Below are 19614 nucleotides of genomic sequence, written 5' to 3'. Positions count from 1 at the left end.
TTTACCTCAGTCTGATACTGTAAAGTATGCAGTACTATATCTTTGGTATTTTTTCTCTGGGAGAAGAGGGCATTTTTGTTCTCATTTCAGTGATGTTTTTCTAAACTCCATTTTAGCCATGATGTTTTTATTATGCAATTGTCAGCCAGCTTGTTGATAGTGCAATATGTTTTATAAAAAAAAAAAAAAAAAATATATAAAAAAAAAATAAAAAAAAAAGCAACTCATGTAGGCTCTAGAGATTGGTTCCCTAAATTTATTTACCCTTCGTTCTGTTTATAATAAAAGGAAGTGACTGCTGCTTTGCCTGAGCAGTTCTGAAAAAAAAATAAAATCACATCTCCTTTTGCCGTTACCACATAAATTAAATATTCCTGCTTCCCTACAGGATGTACACCTGCAATCATTTCATACTGAGTGTGGTTTTCTTCATTTTTCAGCTTTCTAGATCTTTGGAAGCTCAAAACTGCTGAAACACAAAATCAGTGCAGAAGAGTTAGGTAACTATTTTGTCCCATTTAATCATTCACAGTATTATAGTAATGATCTGTTTTTGTAAAACCTGGGTTATGATGCTTGGATCCACCAGAACGGTTACTTTAGCACCAGGCAGTGTTCCCAGAGCTTCACTGATTATTTTGTCATGCAGCTTACACTGTTTTTGTAAAACCTGGGTTATGATGCTGGATCCACCAGAACGGTCACTTTAACACCAGGCAGTGTTCCCAGAACTTCACTGATTATTTTGTCATGCAGCTTACACTGTTTTTGTAAAACCTGGGTTATGATGCTGGATCCACCAGAATGGTCACTTTAACACCAGGCAGTATTCCCAGAGCTTCACTGATTATTTTGTCATGCAGCTTACACTGTTTTTGTAAAACCTGGGTTATGATGCCTGGATCCACCAGAATGGTCACTTTAACACCAGGCAGTATTCCCAGAGCTTCACTGATTATTTTGTCATGCAGCTTACACTGTTTTTGTAAAACCTGGGTTATGATGCCTGGATCCACCAGAATGGTCACTTTAACACCAGGCAGTGTTCACAGAGCTTCACTGATTATTTTGTCACACAGCTTACACTGTTTTTCCTCTGATTTAAACTCCTCAGGAGACACAGTTTAACTTGCAAACCTCAGTTTAGTTTTTATTTAGCATTAATTTTGCACCCAGTTCCTTCCCCTAAAGCTGCCGCTTCGGCTTTTACTATAAATAAAGGTAAGCATTCTTTTTGCCCTTTTTAGCATACTGTAGCCATTACTTTACCCTGTACAGACAAACTCTCATCTGTGTACCACTGGAGTATATTTTAAGTTTCTAAGTAGAATTCTGTAAGCATGACTGAGTAAACAATATATGAAACCTTCTTCAAAGTATAATAAATACTACTACACTCATGCCAGTCTTCTTGTCTACGTTTTAATTATTTACAGTAAATATAGGCACAAGAGATTATTTCCCATTTTTGAATACGTCAAAATTATTTGGTAATTTAGTGTTTTCATGTCATTTTTCCTCTTTCCATATATTTTTAATATTTTTGCTATTATGATGATTTTTCTCATTTTCTGACTGTACTTTACTATGATGTGTACTTTATGTGTTGCACTTTCACAGCTGTTATATTTAGCTTCTTCATAATAACAAATTTGTGGTGGATTACTTTTATTATAACACAGGAAACAAATCCATTTGCAGGATTTGTTTACATTTTGGTTTCATGTACTGCATCGTCACGTACCCTGCATTACCAACTCTTACACGTCTCTGTCATCAGGCACAGTGCTTCAAGCAATCACAAATGTCTCTAGGAGCAATTGATTTAATTCATGAAATAACTTCCTTTGGCACAATTCCCTACAAATCCCACTTGAAATCCAAATGCTTCATTCAAACTCAAACCAAACTTGCAGTTCACAGCACATTATTTCAGTTCAACTGTTTTTATCATTAGTTTTTTTTTTTTTTTCAAGCTAAACAAGGTTACAGAGTAATTGGTATGTTGATGCATCTTTAACACTGGGTAATGCCTGGCATGCTTCTTTGAAACATTCCTCAGATCCTTCTATATGCACAGACCAAACTTCTATGGTTTGTTTACAATTTTTTGATTCATCCTTAATGAACCAGCTTGTCAAAACAAATTGTGACCACTTTATTTTCCTGTATGTTATATACTTTGAATAAACTCACGTGGTGACCCTGTGTACAGTCCAAAGCAATGTAATTACTATGTGATGACTGAGCACAGACTAAGTGAAAATTGAACACCTCATACAGGACATCCACCTTAGATATCTGTGCACGGACTTGCTTTTATTGAGACTGTGCATTTACATACACATTTCAGTACTCCACACCTACCTCTGTTATCATCTGAATATTAGTGAGTAACCTCATCTCTAAATTCAGATGTGGGCTCTTTCTCTCAAATGTTGTTCAGGGGTGAGGAAGGCTGTGCTAGTCATTTGCTTGCATGTGAGCCATATTGCTGTTAATACAGAGGGTGACATTTTAGCTGTGGGGTGCAACTGTATGGAAGGGCTCCTTGGACACTTGTTTATTTTGTTGTGATGTCTCCATTTATCAGCATTGTTTTTCTTGATTAATAGTATATTTACTGTTCCTGCTAAGCTAACCCACAGATATGTATTACTGACCTGTATGAAAATCATACATAATCACATGATTATGTGCCACCAATGACAGCACAACATTTTTTAGCTTATTTCATTACTTTGCATAAATCCCATGTCTAGTTCAACAGAGTATTCTGACTCTGATAGACTCTGAATACTTTGACCATTTTGCAGCTTATCTTTGCTTACCATATAATATGTGATGAAACATTTTAGTAAAATATTATTTGGTGTCCTATTTACACATTTGTTAGTTATTTTTGGCTTCAGAGCACATTTTAAGAGAATTATGTACAAGTGAGTGGTGTGAGACTAGAACCGTTATTGTCACTAAACACATTCAAAAAGTTCAGCTTTCCTCACTAACACCAAAGCTGTGTTTTAACCTGAAATCATGGAATTTTATACTTTATAACTGTGATCTTTTTTTTTTTTTTTTTTTGCCTAGGTGCCTAAAGTCGTAGCTTATGTGGTGTGAACATCTGAGGTGCTTCTGACTCGGTGTGAAAGCAGGATGGTTCTTATTATTCCTTTTCTCTGCACCTTATTCTTCATGTCTTTGGTCACAGATGTCACAAATGGAACTACTACTGCTGGTTGCACTACTGGAAAATATGAGGAGTGTCAAAAAGCAGAGTTTGTTCCAGGTCATAATCTTGGAGGGGAAGGGTTTGATATTACCACCCTTAGCAGAAAAGGAGCTTATGTTGTCGAGGTGGAGGCTGCAATGACTGAAAGCAAAAGCTGTACCTTATGCAAGAATGAGCTGATGAATTACAGGTTGCAGAAGTTGCCACACACTGTTGTGGATTGGCAGGCTTTACCTAAATGTGACTCCAAAATATCCAGTAAACTTTTCAAGTCAAGCTTTTCATTTGCTGAATCAAACAATGCCCTGATTGAGAATGATTGGAGTGTAGAGCTTGGGGTCATGCCCAAACCTGGGGCTGATGAAGGTGTGGTTTGGAGTGGATCACATTCTAAGTTGAATGAGTTTATGATGAACCTTACTAGTCGGGATGAGTACAGTTACATAACCCAAGAAGTGGAATGCAAAGTGTACAGGTATAACCATCTGCCAGTTTTATATAAGAAGTTATAAAGCGGACCAAATAAAACTAACAGTATAACTGCCTAAAAGTGGTCACATGACAACATATTACATTTCTGAGCATGTTCAATCAGTTTTTTAATATCCTATCACTCTTCAACAATACTTAGAGCCATTCAATACAGAACACACTCCAGGATATGCATAAAGGATTCCAGTCTAGTCTGCCATTGCTGTTATACACTAACATGACTTAATAGTAGCATGACAATTGTTAAACATTCACATACACATATGCACAGTCATTGTCTTGAATAACATTTTTATCCCTGTCCTTATGTAAGTTTTAAGGAAAGACTGGGATCTAACCATATTCCTAAAGTTTACTAAATACTTAAAATGTGTTACCTCTGCTATACCGCTGCACTTTTCTTTCAGTATAAAGCTGTATTATAATTTTAGCTTGTGCCATATTCCAAAGGGTTTACCTATATGTGATTAAGTTGTAACTTACCAGACACAACTAATTAAAGTTACATTTTATCGTACATCAAAGGCTAGATAGTGGTTAGACATTTAACCACTTTGAGATCACAGTTAGCGAAAGACCACCACTGTATACTTTAATGCAGAGTATCTCCTTTACTCCCTGTTGTGACATCACAGGGGAACTTAGCTCTGTGAGATACATCTTTTACTTACATTTCATCACCTGTTTGTGATAAAGACTCAGCCATAGGTTCTTGTGTTTCAGCAAAGCACTCATTTTACCAGGCTTTTAAAAGAACATAAGAGACAGCTCTTACAGCTGAGCAGTTCAGCAAAATCTCTCAGAAGTGTCTTAGCCTGTACAATAATGTCTTTCTTTTCCTGGTTAGGGGTCGCCACAGCAGAACTCCTGCCTGCTAATGATTGGCAGTAGATTTTTATGGTGCTGAGTTGCCAGCCCGATACCCAACCTCCAACGAAGGCACGTCCATTCATGCATGTCTTTCGAATGCCACTCAACTGGGGGGAGGACATGCAGACTCCACACAGAAGGCACTCCAGCAGAGAATCGAACAAGAGAACCTCTTGCTGTGAGGCAACAATGCTACTGCTGTACCACCGCGGCTTCTTCTTAGCCTGTAGAATAATATAAGGTAAAAATGTAGAACAGTCTGCTGCTTGGCATATAGCCGCTGACAAGCTGGTTTGTCTCACTACAAGTAGCACTGTTGTTTCCACAACACAAACAAGTAAAATCCATCTCCTAATATTCTTCCTGTAACTCACAGACTCTTCTGCTCGTAGTGAATATCACCTTCAGAGCACTCATGGGTGTACGAATACGCTCAATGCCAAATACATCTGTCCCTGCTTTTGTTTTTGTCTTTCTTCTCAGCTATATGATCCTGAACCTTCCTTAGCACTATCTTGTCTTCTGACCTGCCACAGATACAATTTCAGTAAATATCAATACTTATAGTGAGGACCCTTTCCTCACACTGTAGATAATAAACCCTTTTTTAATAAAAAATACTAACATTGATTGTTATTCTTATTAAAGTAATTGTATATACTATTAAGTGTTACCTGCATATTTCCGTTGTTGCTGTGCATTAACTGCATTTATTTATTCTTCCTTTATGTATTCTGCAAGCAATATTGCTCAACAGGGTATGTGTTACTATGTAAATTACTCCCATCCGGGGGTGTTATGCAGCAGTGTCAGGCTTCTGTGCATAGTAGCACATACCCAGGAGGGCATTATTGTGCTTAAGAGAATGGGATGTCTGTATAATTGTTGTGTTTTACTTACTTATTTATTTATTTCATTACTATATTATTTTTTTAATATAGTTTTGATGTAAAATAGTTCCCCCGCCTAATGTTTCAAAGTTGCTGTAGTAAACGTAAATGGTGTTGGAGGATGTGTTTTATATATAAAATGTTGTTGTTGTTGTCTTTTGGCTTTTCCTTGTTAGGGGTTGCCACAGCGGAACTCCGGTCCGCTAATGATTGACAGTAGATTTTCACGAATGCTGAGGTGCCAGCTCGACGTTCAACCTTCAGCGAAGGCATGCCCATTTACACATGTCTTTCGAATGCCCACCAAACCCTGGGGAGGACATGCAGACTCCACACAGAAGGCACTCCCCGCACTCCAGCCGAGAATCGAATGGGAGAACCTCTTGCTGTGAGGCAACAATGCTACCACTGCACCAAATATAACTTGCAAAAAAAATCTAGATATTTATTTTACTTTTAGTCCCTTACTCCTAAAAGTATGGTTTGTTGCCAGTCATTGGTTCATAGGTTCATAAGTATGTACTAAGCTAATGGCCCTGGGGCCTTTACAAGCCTAGCCCATAGAAGTGCCCTGGCATTGTACCACCCATCGTTAGTTCCCAGTGCCTCTATCAAGTAAAGCCACTGGAGTGATCCCCGGGGTGAACTTTCTATTTCCCATCCACTCATCAAGATTTCGCTTGAAGAGGGCTAGTGAGGTGCTCTGCTTGACATGTATGGGAAGTCTATTCCAGAGCATGGGTAGTCTCTGGGTTATGAACCTGTCCCTCCAGCATGTTCTGTTGATTGTAGTAATGAGGTTGAGGTCTCTGGAGCATGTGGTGCGGACGGATTGGGATTTCTTTAGATGTAGCATTTCTAACAGAGCTGGGTCAGACATGGCTTTGTAAGTCAAGCAGAGATCGCTTCTTAGTAGATGATATGAGACAGACAATAGCTGGAGTTTTTTGAATCTGTCCATATAGGATATGTGCTTATGTTTAAGTTTGTCCATGTAGGAGGGGATTGAAGTTACTAAATAGTGACATGCATTTGACTTTCAGACTTTATTTCCTTCAGAAAATTCATGCTAACCACAAATTCTGTTATTTAAGCTACTTTGTAATTTTATAAGATCAACAGTTAAAATCTATTCTTATTTTTGAGCCTTTGCCCCCTTTATTTCAGGCTCTATCCAGGTTTCTTGAGCTAAGAGATTGAGAGGTATGCAAACCTCTTAACTGTTGCTGCCACTGGCCAATGATCTCACTTTTTCTCATACACACAAACAATTGTGCTTCAGAAAATGCATGCTGGGGCGTGGCCAAGGATGAACACAGGATAGCAGCAGATTTCTTCAGCTCCACCAATTTCATTACACTGACAGGAATTAATTACTTAAAAAATTAATTTTTGAAGTAATTTTCTTTCTAAATATATTTGTTTTATATAGTTCTTGAACTATATCTAAAAAAGAAAGGAAATTTTAACAATATTCCTGTCAGAAATCACATTGGAAATTTTCCTGTCAGTTTATCAGTCTGAAATGAGTTCCAGTAAGACAAATTCTCAGGACTCCAGCATCAAGAAAGAACTTCACTCTCTGATAGCCATAGTCCAGCAACTTACTGCTAAGATGGATAAAATGGATACTAAAATTGATACCTTCATAGAAAAAACTACTAAACAAATAGACTTGTTACATATAGACCTGCAACAACAGAAGATCCAGATGACAGGCATAGAAGAAGCTGTGAATGACATGGAAAATAGAATCCAAGAAGAGGAAATCAACATTGAGTTTCTGCTGAAACAAAATACACACTTACAAACAAAGCTGGATGACTTGGAAAATAGATCTAGGCGCAATAACATCAGGATTTTTGGACTGCCAGAAAATATTGAAGGTAACAATATTACTTCTTTTTTAACAACATGGCTCCCTAAAACTTTAGACTTACCAGAAGCATTCTCTTTTGGTATCGAAAGAGCACATAGATCTATAGCTAATACTAACTCTAACAAAAACTATCCTAGATCAGTTATAGTTAGATTTATATCATCTTTTGATAAAGAGATGGTTCTTAAATCTGCTTGGGCTAAAGCTCCTGTTAAGTTTAATGAGACAACTGTGCGTTTTGTCAATGACTATTCTCCCTTGGTAATAGCTAAAAGAAAAGTTTTTCTGCCACTAATAAGGGAGCTTAAAAAAGCACAGTTTAAAACATACCTTCTGTTTCCTGCCAAGCTAAAAATCTTCCTTCCTGATGGTCCTAAAATTTTTGATGACTTAGACTCTGCTTTACTGTTTATCAAAAAAAATAAGATTTTGGATAAAATAGAGGAAATGGAATGGGCTAGTCCTTCATTAAAGAGACTGGCAACTGAAACTTCGTGGAAGACTTCTGAGAGACTAAAGAACAAATGATTTGTTCTATGTTTTTTTTCTTTTTTTCTCCCATCATTTTACTTCATTATTAATCTTTTTAAATATAGTTCCTGCATTTCCAGAAAGCCACAAATGTTCTGAAAAAGATTTAATCAAAGTTATTCTCTGTGTGCAAAGAAATGTTTTGTTTCATAACCAGTCAAAATATCTGAGGAACTAATAACAAACTATTATTCAATTTGTTTCTCTTTCTGAAAAAGAGAAGTAAGGTCAGTAATTAGATACATTTTTTTTCCTTGTTTTTCTCCTTTCCTTTGTTTAAACAATGACATTCTATTTAGATTATGTAGTGGGTAAAGGGTGGGGGAGGGCAGGGAGAGAAGAGTAATGAAAATATGATAAATAGAATAATAACATATTTCTTCCTTGTAAAAAGTTTATATGTTCTTCAAATGCTATTCCTAATTATACTTTCTTGATTATACTGCTTATGCTTGTTTGTAAATAATATGTCATGCTTTAACTAATAATAATTAGAACTAAACAATAGTAAATAATGTGTTTTATTTTTAACTCTATTAATATAAACAGTAAGTAATATTCCATTGTATATATAGAAATGCTTTTGATCATATAGACACAGTAAATAATGAGATTTGCATAGAATTGAGTTGGGACAGTGATATTGAGTTTTATTACCTATTAATAACTTTGGGCTTGATTTCACTTGCATAGAGGCTGTGGTAACCTGTGGGGTACATTGCGAAGGTTTTGTCATGTTTAGATGCATTAACACTGCTAAATGAATGTTTGTCACTAGTTTTTAACAAGTTTCCCACCAAAATGTTAAGGGAGACAATCTGGGATGTGGGCTACTTCATGAACAGTGTCCTCATGCTGTTTCAAAAGCTTCAACTCTCAGAATTCTCACAGAGAAGCTGAAAGCAGTTAACCTGACCTTTCACCAGATATCACACTGACACATCACAGATTCAGGAAGAACACTCTACCAGGAAATAGAACTGATGCAACTGTGACTATGTGAAGGAAAATGAACTCTTTGACATTTAAATGTGAGTTATTTTATATAATTACTTAAATATCTATGTTATAATTCATAAAATATGTCAATTATAATGATTTTAAATGATGCAGTTTCTTGTAGTAAGTAAATGTCTTATTTTAGAAGGCATAGAAAATGAAACATTTATTCAAGTGTTTTTGAAAATCTACCTGACTGCAGCATACTAATCTGTGTTCAAAACTTATGTTCCAAACATATACATTACTATAACTCATTTAATTCATCTGATTGACAAGCATAAATAACTTTATAACTCTATTCTGGAAGAAATTGTCTTGTGATATATTTTAAAGCAGTAGTATAGACATACAAAATGCAGATGTTTTTTTTTTTTTTACAATAATGCAAGTGTTTCTGAGAATTTGCATAACTATGCAGTATGATTTATAACAACTTCTATAAATGTAATAGTTTATTCTATTGACAATAATGAGTATGAGTAAAATGCTCAGCTACAAGCAATTCAAGGTTTTTTTTTTCTGGAAGCTGTTAACTGCATTTACATGATAGAAAATAGATGCATCTTAATATATGTAATGTTTGAACCATATTAGCCAAAGTTTTTCATTTAAATGAATGTTAGAACTTATTTTTACATACTTTCTCTCTCTTTCTTTCACTCTCTCTCCCTCTTTCACATCTTTTATTTCTCTCTCTCCTCTTGGTTCCTAATATCAAGTTTATTTGAATGCTATTTGAATACAAGTGTATTATATTACATAGATGTATATAGTAGTATGAATAGTTTTTTAAAAAAAGTTTATTTTAGTTTATATGATGCTGTTTTATCAAATGTGTAGTCTTGTCTTGCTAGATAATTGAATTGAAAGCTGTTAATTTAAGTTAAATATAACCAGTATTAAATTGATAAGGTGGTAGCTGAGGTACTGCTGCTTAGGGTAGGGGGTTAGTGGTAAATACTACTCTAAGTTGGAGTTTTTAACTCCAGGCTGGATGCAAGGTTTAATCCTTACATTGTTTTCACTTGTTCATTGTTATATGTATATAGTTTTGACATCCACAATATATTTTGTACACTCATTGTCACTACAAACAAAATTGAATCCTATACAAAATCCCATAAGAGATTCAATAAATACAGCTATATTTAAAGGTACACCTAAAGGAGGAGATGTAACATTACTTATGTTGTTATTTGTTATTTTGATCATAAGATTCTTAAGTTTTAAAAATGCCAAATGACATCTTTAAAAGGAATTTCTTTAAACATTAATGGATTGAATAATCCGTGTAAAAGGGCAAGCCTAATAAGATACATTAATTTACATAAGGCCAACTTAGTCTTCCTGCAAGAAACACAACTCTTGAAAAAAAGATATTGATAAACTAGCCACAAACAAATATACAGTATTGGTTAGTTCAGAGCACACTCAGAAAAAAAGAGGAGTGGCTATTTTGTGGAATAAAAGTATGCCTATTCCTAAAACCATTAAGTCTTATCAGGATGACAAAGGAATGTTTTGTATGGTTACAATACAAATTAATGGGAAGACTTACACTTTAATTAATGTATATTGGATACCTGGAATTGGTATTAATACAGTGAAACATCATCTTGATAAGATTATATCATTCTCTATAGGAGATATTATCTTAGCTGGTGACTTTAATTGTATACTACATGAAAGTGATACTACCACTATAGGAAAAAGAAGAATTACATCTAATGCAAAATATTTAAATGATTTTGCTAATTCTTATCATTTGAATGATATTAATAATCAGATAGATTCAAAATCATTACCATACACCTTTTTTCTAACAGATACAAAACTTATTCAAAAATAGATAGGGTCTTTATTTCTAACCAGATGGTAACAGATTTAATTAATTCCAAAATCATTTCATGTCCTATATCTGATCATAATTCAATTGTTTTTGAATTCATGATAAAAATACTCATAATGTTCAGATCAAAAGGATACCAGCATACTTAACTCAACTAAAAGACTATAAAGAATATATACTTTCAGAAGTACAACATTTTCTAGACATAAATAATACTCCTGAAGTCTCCATTGTCTATGTTTGGGATGCCTTAAAATCATATCTATATGGACAAAGTATAAGATGGTATAATAATAAAAGGAAATCTTGGGATAAGGAATTGTTAGATATTCAAAGTAAATTAGACTCTTATAAACATAATAATAAAGAAAATATTATGGATAAGAAAGTCATTGAAGAAATAAACAAACTAAATGACAAATACAAAGAAATTTTAGCTCATAAAGTTAAAATAACTCTAGAGAAATACAAGTTTTTGTCTTACTCAATAAGCCCCAAATACTTACATAGACTTAAAAATAAAACAAAAAGGTTGAATAAACAAAACCATATCAAAGAAATATTTTCTCTAAGGAAAAAGAAAAATGTTTCTAGTCTACCAGAAATATTAGATGAATTTAGAAATCACTATCACAATATTAACAATAATAACATTAACATGGAACCTAAAGATAAAATAAAGGAGTTTATAACCACAAACATGAATAAAAAGCTTAATAAACAACAGATTAAACTATTAGACAAAAGTATTTCATATACAGAGGTTATTACACAAATAAATAAGCTTAAACCAAACAAAGCACCGGGTAATGATGGTATTATACCAGAGATATATAAAATCCTTTCTAAAAGTACATATTCATTAATACATAAGGTTTTTATTTTGGCCCAAACTGAGTTAATAACCCCCTATCTTGGCAATATACATTTATTTCGCCAATTTTAAAACCTAATAAAGATCCAACTAGATGTACTTCATATCGGCCCATCTCATTATTTAATGTTGATTATAAAATGTTTATGAATATTTTTGCTGATAGATTGAAGACAATCATTCCCGGCATTATAGATATAGATCAGACAGGCTTCATTGTAAATAGAAATACTTTTGATAATATAAGAAGAACTTTAACATTAATTGATTTTGCAAATAGGAAAAAGAAAGATTTAACACTTATTAGTCTTGATATAAGTTCAGCATTTGACTCAGTAAGTTGGGACTATTTGTTTACCTTACTGAAGTGCACAAACTTCTCAGATGCATTTGTAAATCTAATTGAGCATTTATATAAAGGAATGTTGGCTTATATTAAGGTAGGAACATATGTTTCACAAAAAATACCCATTCTTAAAGGTACAAAACAAGGATGTCCACTTTCTCCACTATTATTCACTTTAGTAATGGAGCCTTGGGCTAATTTGATCAGAAACAGTACTGACATAGAGGGTTTTGAAATAGATGAAAATACAACATCCAGAATTCAACTTTTTGCAGATGATGTTCTAATTACATCAGCAGGATCTAATTCTTCTATGCAGTCTCTATTTGATAAAATGATGAATTTTAAAAGTATTTCTGGTTTAATATTCAATGAAGAAAAAACTAAAACACTACCTATATATACACGAAAAAATATTCTCATTAGTAATTTTACTAAATATGTACCCAATTCAGGTCAGATAACTTATTTAGGTATAATACTAAGATATTAAATCTATTATATATAATAATTATAATACCTGTTTTCATAATATACAAAATCTTTTTAATACCTGGAATAATATGTTTTTTACTATGGAGGAGAGACTTACAATTATTAAAATGATAATATTCCCCAAGATTTTATACTTAATACAATCAATAATACTTCCACCTACAAAAAATAATTATCAAGAAACTGAATACACTAATGTTAAATTTCCTATAGCACCTAATAGACCTAGGATTGCATTAAAGAAACATACTAATAGCTGGTCTCAAGGGGGTATTTCTTTTCCAGACTTTAATTTATATACTATTTCTTCTATTGTAAAAGTTATTACTTTATTAATAGATCAGTCATATGTCGCAAAATGGAAAGATTATTGGGAGCTAATTAGTGTGCACTTCATGAAAATTTCCTTAACACATAAAAATATGATTGTAAATAACTCCATGTTATGGTTGCTAAAGGAATTTTGTACTTCACCTATTACACCTAAACATATGGTTTGTTACCCATTAAATATTATTATTGGCTATTGTAACTTTATATTCATGCACCCTAAGTATAGGGAATGGAATTTTATTATATTCCCTATAATGTATACTCAGGGTATGCTTTTGTTATCTACTTCTGAAGGAACTCATTTAGCTATAGATAATGATCTAAAGTACTGGTATCAGTTGATATCTGATAATAAAGTTAAAAATCTAGATTTCTTAAAACAAGAATTTGATCTAAGAGAAACTTGCTGGTTAGAGGTTCAGACCTTTAGACAACATCTCATTGATAGAATAGATCTAATGTCTATAACAGTTAAAGAATCTATTCCAACACTGATTGATTACTTGATATTAAATTTACAACATAAAGTTTCTGATAAAGGTAAACTTTCATACATACATAAAATTATCAGACAAGAAACTTTTTACAGTGTAGATACATACTGGAATTATTTCACTTCTATTAATGGGGACCCACCAAATCAACAAGATAAACAATATATATTGGAATCTGCTTATAGAACTACGTCTTCCATTGTCTGGAGACTTTATACATGGAAATTTTTACATAGATCTTTTTATACACCTTTGATGATGAGTAAAATAAATAATAAAGATAATCTATGTAAGAGATGTAATGTAGAAATTAATGCTGACTGGGCCCATATGTTTTATGACTGTATAAAATTGAAAGAATACTGGAAATCAGTTAATGAATTTTTGCAGGCTCTTTTTACAGATAATTTCATTATTTCTAAATCTCTTATATTATTCAACACACCTGTACCTCAAAGTGTTAAAAAGGTTGACCTTCCCTTGTTATGGTCTATTTTAGCAGTGGCTAGGAAAATAATAACCAGAAATTGGATTTCAGATACACCTCCTTCGTTCAATGAATTTAAAAATGTTATGAATATAGTGTGCCATATGGAAATAAACACAATTAAGTCAAGAACAACTAGGAAAACATCTTATTATATTGTATGGGATAATTTACAAAATTTGTTAAAAAAATCCTAATTTCAATAGCATGGTATTTTAGTTTAATTAATTGATCTGATTGTAGTGGATGTCTTTGTAAATACTTTAGTTGTTTTGTTGAATGTTATAATCATATTTATTTTTAATTACTTGTATAAAATTGTTATGATATTTCTCTTGTATGTTAAAACAATAAACCTGTTTTAAAAAAAAGAAAATGCATGCTAACTCAAACCCTATTATTCAATCAACTTCATGATTTTATAACAGCAATATTTAAAACATGTTCCTATTTTGAGTTCCTCCTTTATTTAGGCTTTATCCAGATAGTTTGAGCTAAGAGGTCGAGAGGTATGCAAGCCTTTTAACAGTTGCTGCTGCCAGTGCTTGAACGCTTTCACTCTTCACTCTCACTGCCAGTCACACACACCTCGCTTGTATGCACCAAGTAAGCATACACTCACACACAGACAACACACACACACAGACACACAGAAACATAAACACACACACTTTTTTCCATTTCATTTAGTTTTACACTCACTAGACAGCAAAATTGCTGCTTAGCGAGTGTAAATTAATGGCTCGATCAATTTCACTCTCACTCACATACACACATACACTTGTACACACAGAGATATAAACACACACACACACATTTTTTAAAATTTTTTTTTCTTTTTTTTTTAATATATTTTACACTTACTAAACAGCAAAAGGGCTGCTTAGTTGAGAGTAAAATAATGGCGACCATTAGGTTACTTTCAGTCCGAACTCTACAGTAGCTTGTTATGCTGCCATAAATCAGTAGATTCATTTTTCAGTGGGCATTACCTGCAGATTAACACCCTGCTGGAGAGCATTCATTCTCCAATCAGGATGTTGATCTACAGGTCGCACATTCGCTAACATCGATTAACTCTGCTAATCTTATGATATACAACATGGCAGTATATGACAAGGACTCTGAAAAGCAGAGTATATGAGCCATGCTCAGTTCCAAAGATTTTATTCTAACACACAGCAAGGGCCTCTTGGTGTTTGTTTTCATCTCACAAAAGGGATGCAGAGAGAGAGCGGCACCACTCCCATGGAATGGACTTCAAAGCTTAACATATTAAATGGTCATTATCCTTTTTGGGGGCATTAAAATCTCAAGAGGTTAAAAAGGCTAATAAACTCCCAGGATGTTGAAAGAATGGCAATGTTTAGAAATTAAATCCCTTCCTTCCTTCCTCAAAACGTGTTTTGTAAAAGGCCAATAAACTTGAGCAGAGACATGCAGGAATCAATCCACAGCAGAGGACAAAGACATACTAAAGGTTTCCTTCCTTTTGGCAAGACACTTACTTGGAGAGAACTTGTAGTCAGTCAGTAATTTAATACACCAAAGTAACAATCTCAAAACACACCATTCAGCCTGGTAAGAAAACTTACACTATTTTTCACAGACACATTTATTAATACACTTCATCTCCTTAACTGGGAGATACTAAAGACTCTCCACATGGATGATACTGTCTCTCAGTTCAGTAAAATCTTACTAGGTGTTCTAAGCACACTAGCCCTCCTCAGTATAAAAATAGTAAAAGCCAACCTTGCCCCATAGTTGTCCTTAGCAAATAAGCAACTTATGAAACAATGACACAAAGCCTGGAAGGTATGGACAAACAATAAAACTGCTCCTACTTTATTAAAATGTAGCCGACTAAGAAACCTAACAAAACAATTTATCACCAAAGGTAAGAAAACCTATTATTGAGCCAATCAAAACACATACAGACTAATAATCCAAAACTGTTATGAGCCTCAGTTAATTATACAGCCAGCACCAAACACATGGAAACAAAATGATACTGTACCCACTCAATTCAATACTCACTTTTTACAGACACTGCTTTCATTAACCAACTAGTCAATGTCCTTATGTCTCTACTCAAATAACTTCCTTCACTATTTCTCCTTCCAACCAGTTCACACAGATACCATTAAAATACCTCAGAATTAATGCCTACTACATCTTTCTGATAAATATCTTAAAATAGCAGCTGTGACCATTGTATATCCAGTATAGGTCTGATAAATTGATCCACATCTAAAAATAAAGTCCCCTTTATGGTAATAATCATTTGTTATTCAACTGTACAGTGTCAGAATCAATACACATCTTTCAAACTACAGGCCAATTACCATTTTATTTCCCCTATCAAAAATATTACAAAAACTTGTTGACACACAACTTCTCAGCCATCTAATACATAACTAGCTTCTGTCTTTAACCCAAGGCTTCCATTCTCATTGTAGCTCAACTTAATTTTATTACTGTCAATACTCATAGAAATGCTGGAAGCCTAGTCTCCACCACCTTCCTACACTTATCAGAAACTTTTGATACTGTCTTCCACCAGAAACTGTTAAATAAATTCTCATTCTTAGAGCCAACTCTTCACTAGAGTGGTTCCATAGCTATCTCTGAAACAGAGGACAAGCTATGAAAAGGAAAGTATGATTTCTCTACCTTCCTGACAGTAACTATTGGTGACCCACAATGATCTACTCTTGGCCCCATACTTTTCAACATATTCATCAATGAGCTCTACACTGCTAGAAAAAGTGCAACCCTAGTTCAACAACTGATGAGTTGACCTTAAACTGCTCTACCAACACTATCTCTAAACTCCAAGGCCTTACATAGCAGTCATTTTTATTGATTGAAGCATGGCTAAATAATTCAAAACTACTTCTAAACCCTATAAAACAACACTATTCACTATCACCTCTGCCAACACTACCATGATAAAACAGGTAAACGACACAGAATTTCTGAGTATCATCATAGATTACCAGCTGAAATTTGACAACTGTGTATCACATGTGGAAAAAATCATCAAAAACTAGGTATATTATAAAGAATAAAACCCACCTCACTAACTTGGCAAGAATACAGATAGCCTATTCTTTCTTACTGCCATCTCTTCTTTATGCTGTCCCAATCTTCACTAACATTCAGGTCTTACAACTATCCAAATTTGAGCAGTGTTATAATAAAATAGCTAAGTTTGCTGTCTACTGACAGTAGAACACACCAATGTCTAGCACTCAGAGAATTAAACTGGATAGAACTAACACATCACCTACTTCTTTCTCAGCTAACTATTATATAAAGATTTCTCTATAAACCAGAAAATTGGCCAGCCACAACACTACTACCCCAATGGAATTTTATATTCTAGGGAAAAATCACTAATCACTATAACTAAATCATCTAATACTGCAGGAGACTTTGTCTGATGTAGCTAAACTATGAAACCAGCTCACTCAGACTCTGCCATAGGCTGGTGTGAGTGAAATGTTAGTTTGTTTTTGCTTTCTTGCATTGTGTATTGCTTCATTACCTTCTTCTGTTTTGTATATTGTGGTTTATTTTCATTACAATGTCTTTTTACTGTATTCTGCTTTTAATCTATCTTGCTCTTTTAAAATTAGTTGCTTGCCATAGGTGAGTACCTCCTATAACTGTTGTAATTGTAATTGGTCTGCTTTATACCTTAGTGTATGTTCATCATTGCAATTTTTTTCAGGTACCTGTGATAACAACCTTAATAGCGTTTTACTGAGCCAGTATGTATTAATGATATCAGTTTAGAACTATAGACACCGGGCCAGAGGCTGATTACTGTTGAGATAGATATCGCCTCACCCCCGACAATCCACACTAATGTGGGAGGATAAGCGATTTTAGTTACTGATCTTCTTAGCACCGGAGATCTAGACTCTAGATGAACGGTTGTTGCTATTGTACTGTGCCTCACCTTATATTTCTGCATAGTTTTGTATTTTAAGCTGTTGTTAGAGTAGTTAGTGAAGGAAATATTGTGTATATCCCTGCCTTTATTTAGCGTTCTCAGAATAACATTATTATATAGCTTCTTGATGTCGGATGTTCTGATCTGTACATGTCTACCTCAGTTTGTGCCTGAATGCTCAAATGCATTTAACCTAGTTTGTTAATATAAAGTTCTTGCGCACAGATGTGTTGAGGAGATTATGTGTAAACTGTATCTATTTGTTTTCATGTCGTTGTGTGAACCTATATAATTAGAAGGTGTTGTACTTCATATTAAGGCATGTTTCTTTTTTTGCTCACTACACTGTCGACCATTGTATCGCACTGATTTTTGTACTCTTCTCTTTCAGTGCTACTGTTTCCAAATTGTGTATCCTGACATTACGTCTGTCTTTGCTCCTCGAATCCTGTACCTTTCTTACAGACTCTTGTACTTTTCTATGTTCTTATCCTTCCTTGCCGCTTCTTGTAGCAGCCATAACATAGACTAGTGGAAGCGACAGGTAATACTATAGGACTATTTATAACTCATTTAACGCTGTTAGCTGTATCGTTAAAGATGATTGACTATGGGGCTAACAATAGTTGGCGTCCTTGCAGATACCTACTCTAAAGTAGTTATTACACCTACTCTCCTTCCAATGGCCTGCTTCTTAAAGGAAGTAGAAGATTTCTAACCACTTTTTGGCAACTCTGCTCCAAAGAGCATTCCTTTTTCAGCAAGTTAATTTCTTACAAACCCCTCAATTTCCCACACATTACACTTATAACCATAAGGTATTTCTATGGTTGCTGAACACATTACTCTAGTCACTTTATTAGCTATAACTACTTTAGTGCTCAGTCTCTTGTAGCCTGAGATTTGTATATTGGATTCCTTAACGCTAATGCGACTGTGGAATCATAGTATCCTGTTAAGCTTATACCTTTGTCAAGGTATAGGACTCCTGCAGAAGGATTTATCTATTTGTTTAAAGAAGCTGTCCCAACCCTAGAGACTTTCAGGGTCTCCCCCCTTGGCAGTGCTTTACCTAGTGTGTGTAATCTGTAGCCTGCCCCCCTTCCTGGCCTTTTCCCCATCTAATTACATCTCACAGTCTTGATCACTTCTACACTCTTAGTTAGTTCATTCTTCTGTTAATCTACTGTACTGGTCTCCCTTTGAACTGTTATAGAATACTTGCTAGCTATTAACCTGCTCTCTAAGTGCTTATTGTAACCTCAGCATTCTAATCTTTGCCTTACAGCTCATCCACTGTACTATTTCCTAGTCCTCTTCGGTTGCGACCACCTGCCTAGCGGACTACCCTCCTTGGAAGCTCCTCAAGCTAAAGTGGAATACCAGTTCCTTCACGGAACTCTTTACAGCACCCTCCCTAAGGACTGCTGCATGTTTGTACTGTCTGTTGCTCCTGTCTACTTAATGAATTCTATTGAGCCACTGGATGGTGGTTTATTGTCCTAGGATAGGGCTCTGCCTCGAGTCTGCCAGCAGCGTGCCACAGTCCTATCTTTCTTATTTTTCTCCTGCCTACCTTGTTAACCTGTGCCTGTTTTCCTAGTGCCTTTACAATCTAGGGTAGTAATTCCTATCCAAGGCCACTAGATGGCAGTATAGGATTCTCTTGTTTCCCTATTTTGAATTCCCTTACATAGAGAAACATCCTATGCTAGGTTCTTGTAAATACTCCTTCGTAGTGTTATTGTTCCCTTCTGAGGCTTTCTCCTGACCCCTGCTCTCCCAAACCCACTAAAATTAAGGAACTTTTTCCTACCCAGTCTCTTATCCTACAACTAGTCTACCCTACTTACCCGATTAGCCCTCCTGCCCTCCC

At 34.5% G+C, this 19614-nt stretch overlaps 1 protein-coding gene across 1 annotated transcript in view; it reads left to right on the top strand.

The window, feature by feature from the left end:
• The first annotated feature begins 2426 nt into the window (after positions 1 to 2426).
• The window catches only part of LOC122814342 (perforin-1-like), a 270315-nt gene continuing 253127 nt past the window's right edge, over positions 2427 to 19614 (top strand). Inside the window, exon 1 of the mRNA XM_044086927.1 lies at positions 2427 to 3707. Within this exon, the coding sequence (XP_043942862.1) occupies positions 3157 to 3707 (551 nt within the window). The 5' untranslated portion in view covers positions 2427 to 3156. The remainder of the gene's footprint in view (positions 3708 to 19614) is intronic.

Source organism: Protopterus annectens, chromosome 10.part0, assembly GCF_019279795.1.
Source record: "Protopterus annectens isolate FY-2018-M chromosome 10.part0, PAN1.0, whole genome shotgun sequence".
NCBI classification, from domain to species: domain Eukaryota; kingdom Metazoa; phylum Chordata; order Ceratodontiformes; family Protopteridae; genus Protopterus; species Protopterus annectens.
The sequence above is the reverse complement of the archived record's forward strand: the minus strand, read 5'-3'. Positions and strand labels throughout refer to the sequence as shown.